At 37.1% G+C, this 6,906-nt stretch overlaps 1 protein-coding gene across 1 annotated transcript; it reads left to right on the top strand.

The window, feature by feature from the left end:
* Positions 1 to 538: 538 nt before the first annotated feature.
* LOC116146706 (fumarate hydratase 1, mitochondrial-like) lies at positions 539 to 5,806 on the top strand. Its single transcript, XM_031432126.1, has 17 exons — positions 539 to 797; positions 941 to 1,058; positions 1,283 to 1,432; positions 1,751 to 1,861; positions 2,052 to 2,135; positions 2,793 to 2,891; positions 3,023 to 3,073; positions 3,173 to 3,222; positions 3,588 to 3,669; positions 3,802 to 3,896; positions 3,969 to 4,035; positions 4,136 to 4,186; positions 4,411 to 4,506; positions 4,922 to 5,020; positions 5,103 to 5,132; positions 5,224 to 5,289; positions 5,408 to 5,806. Exons 1-17 carry the CDS (start codon positions 640 to 642, stop codon positions 5,492 to 5,494), a joined length of 1,494 nt encoding a protein of 497 aa, XP_031287986.1. The 5' UTR covers positions 539 to 639; the 3' UTR covers positions 5,495 to 5,806.
* Positions 5,807 to 6,906: the final 1,100 nt, after the last annotated feature.

Below are 6,906 nucleotides of genomic sequence, written 5' to 3'. Positions count from 1 at the left end.
CTTTTCCGGCCAGATCAGCCACGGATCTTGTCGGAAAATGAAAGATCTAAGCGTTACGACACAGATCCGATGGGTCTGTGTCGTAACGCAATTTTCCGGCCAGATTCCGGCGGTGGTGGCCGGAATCTGGCACTGCGGGGGTGGCGGGGGTGTTTTTGTTATTTTATAAAAATTTTATATATTGGGGTGGTATTTTAGTCTTTTCACTATTATCTAACCAAAATCACTAACAGAACATGACGGAAGGTATCCATTTGTCGTTTCAAAACCTTTTGGGTATCAACTTATCATTTCAACAAACCTTGGGTATGCATAAGTCGTTCGGCCAAAACAAAATTACTAAATCCGAGCTTTATAACTTCTAATCACGACTGCATGATCAAATTGAACCTAGTCTATCGGTAGTTAATCCCCTAGTACTACTATTGATGTAGCATGATAAATTTTGTCCAAAACAAAATTACTTAAATATGAGCTTTATAACTTTTAATCACAATTAAATGATTAAATTGAATCTAATCCACCCGTANCGGTTTGATCTCTCTCTTTGTCTGCGTCATTGTGTACTTTATTACGTGTTGTGCGTTACGGTTCTGAATTGTGGTATTCTGGTTTGGGCAGTACTAAGTAGAGCAAGATATGGCACTTTATATTATATCGCGGCGAGTCTCTGGTGGCGGATTAACGACTTCGCAATTGGTAGGGGCGTTGCGTTATGGCAGTTGTTGGAGATCTTATTCGACCGCGTTTAGGGAAGAAAGGGACACTTTTGGCCCTATCTTAGTTCCCTCCGATAAGTTCGTCTTTTTGTTCTAAAGCTATTATTATCCTTTATGTCTTTTCTTTATAACTTATTTGGCATACTTTTCAGTTCTGGAAAGCAAAGCTTTTTGTATTTTGCAATAAAAATATATTGATTGTTTCGTGTTTTATGTTTCAGGCTTTGGGGGGCACAAACTGAAAGGTCATTGCAGAATTTTGATATCGGCGGCCCGCGTGAGCGAATGCCCGAACCTATTGTTCGTGCCTTTGGCATCCTCAAGAAATGTGCTGCCAAGGTAGGATATTTTAGTTACTTATACATATATATTTGGTTTTAATAAAAAAGATTTGGGTTTATTTAATATTTACGGGTGATGTAACAGACTTGAAACTTGGGTTAGATGGTGGACAGTTTAATTTTGATGTATTATAATTATCTTTTATGTTTATTTCTGTAAGAGAATTTGTTGAGTTGTTATTCTTGGCCTCGGTAATAAGTACATTATGTATTATGTTGCAGGTAAATATGGAGTATGGTCTTGATCCGGCGATAGGAAAAGCAATCATGCAAGCCGCACAAGAAGTAGCTGAGGGGAAGTTAGCTGATCATTTTCCACTTGTCGTATGGCAAACTGGCAGTGGCACTCAAAGTAACATGAATGCCAATGAGGTCAGTTCCTGTTTTGTGGGCTCACATGTTCTTTATTTGGTTTTGGAGTCTTGCTTTCGTTTGTGTACTGTAGCATCTGTTTCTGTATTTCATAAATGTTGACTCACTCTTTCATGATTCAAATGTTTGAAGCAACTTGTGAGAGTCCTAATTGAAATTGTCCTCTTGAAAGCTTGTGTGCCAACTAATGGTGGTGACCGTATATACTTCACTATTTTTTTTTAATGATTATGCTTTCTATTGCTTACTGAAATATTGAGAGATAAAGTGTATGACTTCTACTGTTTGATTGTGATAAAAGTCTGAATTTTCTTCCAGGTTATTGCTAATAGAGCAGCTGAAATCCTTGGGCATAAGCGTGGTGAAAAGTTTGTGCACCCAAATGACCATGTTAACAGATCTCAGTCTTCTAATGACACATTCCCAACTGTAAGTTACATTTCAACTTCCAGCAATTTACATTGCATTCATTCATTTCTTCTATTTGACTTGGCAACTGCTGTAATTCCTAGCTAGCCATTTGCTTGAATTGTTCTCTTGTTATGCCCATTTTCTTTGTTGAAAAAACTGGTTGCTTATGGTTCTTTTAATTAGTTTTTTGGAAGCTTTTTTTTCTCAGGTAATGCATATTGCAGCGGCAATGGAAATAAATTCAAGACTAATTCCAAATTTGAGTACCTTGCATAATTCACTGCATTCAAAGGTTTGGTTTTTTCTTCCATCTTTTAAGAGCAAACAGTTGCATGATGGCTTAATTCCATTTTTGCTGTTGCAATATGTCATGTATGTATATTAACTGTCTTATTTGAAGCCCCTTTATGCTATGTTGCACATGTAAATCAAGCTTTTTGAGATACATGTATTGCATGCGACCTGCATGTCCTTGTTGCATTTAGATGTAATATGCTTATCGAGCTTGGCAAGTTTAGGAGGTCTTAAACCGTCTGGGTGCTATGTGAAGGATGGATTCTGTCTTGGTTCTGTTATATGCTTGCTGATCTACTTTTACTTTTGTAATATCTTAAGTTAGTTGTTCAATAACAACTTTGGTTTATGCAGGTCTGAGCCTTCTTTGGCACGCATTTCTTTGATTTATTTACAGCAACTCACTTTTGATTCCCATTGCCTCTATCATCAAGTGTTTGCTTTGAGAAGCCTTGTGATTCTTCAGTTTGTCCACGTGGCAGCTCTGTGTGTTGTGTTTTGCTTGTTTGTTCATATGTCATGCTTTAATGTTTCATGTCATAACTTCTACATTGTATTTGGTGTTTGGATCACATGTCCATGCCTTTACATATATAGTAGTACTGCTGTTGCTAATTATTAATTAATTTTTTTTTTTTTTTTGGTAATTTATCAGTCCGTTGAATTTAAGGATATTGTCAAAATTGGGCGCACTCACACTCAAGATGCAACACCTTTGACTCTTGGGCAAGAATTTAGTGGCTATACTACACAAGTATTCATTCTTCCCGCTGCACTTGTTTTGATTTACTAATGAGGTTCATTTATCTTGATTGAAATGAGTATAGGACAAGCTTGACATTATTGCAGGAGCTAAACTATGATTTGTTTCTGACTTGTATTCAGGTGAAGTATGGCATTGACCGAGTCATGTGCACTCTGCCTCGCATGTATCAGGTAGGCAAAATATCTTTTAATAAAAGCATCCTCTCTCTTGAACTCCTGCCACCCCTTCTACTTTCAAGTTCTGACAGAGTTGAGATTTCATATGAGCAGCTTGCACAGGGTGGCACTGCTGTCGGAACTGGATTGAACACAAAGAAAGGGTATGGATTGCTTCTTTGAATGTTTGTGTTGTGATTAGACAAGATATGTTCCTTCATTTATATCTGTGAACAAATTTATTGTTATAAGTTTGAGGGTATTGTCTGGATAAGATTGATGTCACATGCCTCCTGGAAAACTTAATAAGCATCAATTAATTGCTGCATGAACAATTGTAGTGCTGATTTCTGAGTAGAGTCAGGGAGCATGGTCAGATAGAGGCCTGCTTCAGGTAGATGTAATGTAGTCTGGTCTACATGAAAAGTTCATGACCTCAACTGACTGTTGCCCTTGTCAATTTCTTGTGTTGCTGTTGTTTGCTTATTGCTTACTTCAGCATTGCTCAATCTTTTAAATATTGTTATAGGTTTGATGTAAAGATTGCTGCAGCAGTAGCTGAGGAAACAGACTTGCCTTTTGTCACAGCAGAAAACAAGTTTGAAGCTTTGGTAAGTTTGTAATTCCTTTAACTATGCTTTTTCTTCTCTTTCTTTTCGGGTTGAATTGTTAGCTTATTTCTTGCCATATATAGTATATCTACCAAAGCAGTTTCACATTCTTAAATATGTCAAAACGTCTAGGCTGCACACGATGCTTTTGTTGAAACCAGTGGAGCCCTCAACACAATTGCTACTTCTCTAATGAAAATCGCCAATGACATACGCTTATTAGGAAGGTTTGTGTAGCATTTGGAAATTTTTTTGTCGGTTTATTTGCTTGATTTTAATGGTTTTCTAACTGGTTTCAGTGGTCCCCGTTGCGGCCTTGGTGAACTCATTCTTCTTGAAAATGAGCCAGGCAGCAGTATCATGCCTGTAAATCCTCATTCTCCATACAACTTTTTTGTGACCAAATTTTTTTCATGTGCAGTAGCTTATTCTATCAAAATTTGATTGGACTAAACTTTTGTTTCAGGGAAAAGTCAATCCGACTCAATGTGAAGCACTCACAATGGTCTGCGCTCAGGTAAACTGTCTGCATCTGATTTTGATTCATTTAAATGATATGATCAACTGTAATGTATGGTTTCTGGCAGTTACTTACATACTTGAATATCAATATTTAAATTTCTTACTCTACCATCTAGTCATGAGATTATGTATGGAATAGTCTTTAATTGATATGATACAATAGGTATCCTTTTTGAACCTTTATTTACTATCAGTCAATATCTTTTTCTCATCTTGCAGGTTATGGGGAACCATGTGGGCATCACAGTGGGTGGATCGAATGGCCACTTTGAGCTAAATGTATTCAAGCCAATGATTGCTAGTGGTCTCCTACATGTATGTTCTTTTGTTGTTGTATTGCTAATATTCTTTCAAAAAATGAAATGGAGAAAATTTGTTTATAAGATTTGTAGAATTTGAAGAAAATTACATAAACTGATAAAAAAAAAAAAATCTAACTTGTTTGTTGACAAAATTTCATAGAAATTCAGGAATTTGAACTAAATCAAATTTTAGTGACAAATCCACTTAAATATTCTGTTTGAAAATTGTGGGAAGTTATGATATGTTGTGACTTCCTTCTCAACTGGCATCCTCAGATGTGTGCAATGTAATGTTAAAATCTTATGGTAGGAGGGTGCCAATTGGAATGTACAAGAACATCTGATATTATGATGTTGTGTGGGTCTTCCATATTTTAGAAGGCATGTACTTCTTCACCGAACTAACATTTTTGGTTTGTTCCTAACAGTCAGTGAGATTGCTGGGCGACGCATCTGCTTCCTTTGAGAAGAACTGTGTAAGAGGAATTCAAGCTAATAGGGAAAGGATAGCAAAATTACTTCATGAGGTCAGTCAGTTAAATCCACATTCAGCATCTATAAACTTTGTTATGCCATATTATAGATCCCTGATCAAATTTTCTTATGCAGTCATTGATGCTCGTCACATCCTTGAATCCTGTAAGTTGTTAAACCTGTTTTCATATCTTCATTCTCTCCGGTTTCCTTTACTTTGAATTATAAGTTACTTATTTTTGTTAATTCTCTCCAGAAAATTGGTTATGACAATGCTGCTGCAGTTGCCAAGAAGGCCCACAAGGAGGGAACTACACTGAAGGTGATAATCATCTTGTTTTTGTGTCTTTGAGCGTTTTCATTTTTATTTTTGTAGACTCCTGTAATGTGCACCAATCCTTATTTTAAACTATCGAAATAAAACAAATCAAATTTTGCAGGATGCTGCCTTGAAACTTGGAGTACTCACGTGTGAAGAATTTGATAATCTTGTGGTGCCCGAGAAAATGATTGGCCCATCTGACTGACTGACAAGCTCGTGAGAATTTTGGTTCTGGCTTTAACATCGGTTTTGAAGATGTTCTATTTTTGCACCATTTGCCTCCCTTCTAATCGAGTCAATTGTTAGAAATCCAACGATGATTTCATTTTTATTAATTAAAAACAATGTTCCTTTGGCTTTCCAATAGCCTCGTGTCTATTTTTGATATTTACTTCGTGACAATGTAGGAAATAGTTGGCAAATAAGGGGAAAGCCACCCTCACTTTGTGTTGAGCCGTTGAGGTGTACTAAAGAAAGTTACATACAAGAGAATTAATCCGACTAATTTTGATTATAATATGATGAAAGCAATTTACAAGTTCTGTCGAGCAATTGATGACATTATTAATGGCATTTTGTATATCCTATTTTTATGCTAATGTATTGTTAGTTTGTAATTTTGTATACCAGATTCTGCTTGAATTAAATTAAGATTACCCAAGTGAGATAGCTTTAGCCAACGACAATCACTCAAATACAAGATCTTTTTTTATTACTTTCTTGACTTTAATGTGTTGCATCAATGCACTATTTATATATTTTGTCGAGAAGAAAAATGATACTAATACAGCACGCGGTTATTAAGTTTTGCAATTTTTAATGAGGAGAAGCTGCTTATGTATATGTAAACTTTCGGTTTCGGGGTACACTACAGCGTTGTACCGCGGATTTTAAAATTCAAGCAATAACTTTACAGTTGAAGCTGACTGGATCCCATATAAATTTGCTGCCAATTGTTTGACCATAAGCGTTAAAACGTGCTTTACTCATTTTATCCACTTTCAGGTTTCCGGGATACCCTGGATAAGCTCCACCACCAAATATCCCTGGACATGCTGTAACAGCCTCCCGAGGTGCCAATGCATCTCCTTGAAATTAACCTGTCTTGAAAGGATTAGTAGCAGCTCCTGCAAGAATAGTGGCGATGTTATAATCATCCCATCGGCCCCAACACCATTAGGTGCCACAAGGGCCTGCCAGCATAAGCCCATGCACAAAGACCAGGACACTGCACCGAGGGGTCTTCTACATGTGCATAAACTATTATACCCTTTGCAGGCACCATGATGCTATCATGAAAACCACACGCCGCCATGCAAAATCGCTCTACATGCACTCACATCTTTAGCAGTCAGAACCAAGTATATACCACTCGAATCTAATGGTAATGACTTGCTGGCTATCTTGTTTTTGACATAGTTAGCCATTTGTATACGCTTGAGGTTCTTTCCTAAAGAGTATATATGTCACCAAGTTGTTTCACAAGCCTAACAGTGGCGGGAACTGGGTTCCCAGCCTTCTCCTTGTATGAAGAGATCGTTTTCCACCGTGTTCAAACTGTTGGTCCTTGGAGGGGAGAAGGGGAACTACTGATTGAAGAGAAGAAATTGTTTATGG

This window comes from Pistacia vera, unplaced genomic scaffold (genome assembly GCF_008641045.1).
Source record: "Pistacia vera cultivar Batoury unplaced genomic scaffold, PisVer_v2 Contig482, whole genome shotgun sequence".
Taxonomy (NCBI): Eukaryota; Viridiplantae; Streptophyta; class Magnoliopsida; order Sapindales; family Anacardiaceae; genus Pistacia; species Pistacia vera.
Note: the sequence above shows the minus strand (reverse complement) of the source record. Positions and strands in the feature narration are given on the sequence as shown.

What these genes read in the sequence shown, in the direction of transcription:
- LOC116146706 (XM_031432126.1), top strand. Translation starts at nt 640, where the DNA reads ATGGCACTTTATATTATATCGCGGCGAGTCTCTGGTGGCGGATTAACG. An exon ending in CAGGCAGCAGTATCATGCCT is followed by an intron (nt 4,036 to 4,135) that starts GTAAATCCTCAT and finishes CTTTTGTTTCAG; the next exon opens with GGAAAAGTCAATCCGACTCA. An exon ending in TCACAATGGTCTGCGCTCAG is followed by an intron (nt 4,187 to 4,410) that starts GTAAACTGTCTG and finishes CTCATCTTGCAG; the next exon opens with GTTATGGGGAACCATGTGGG.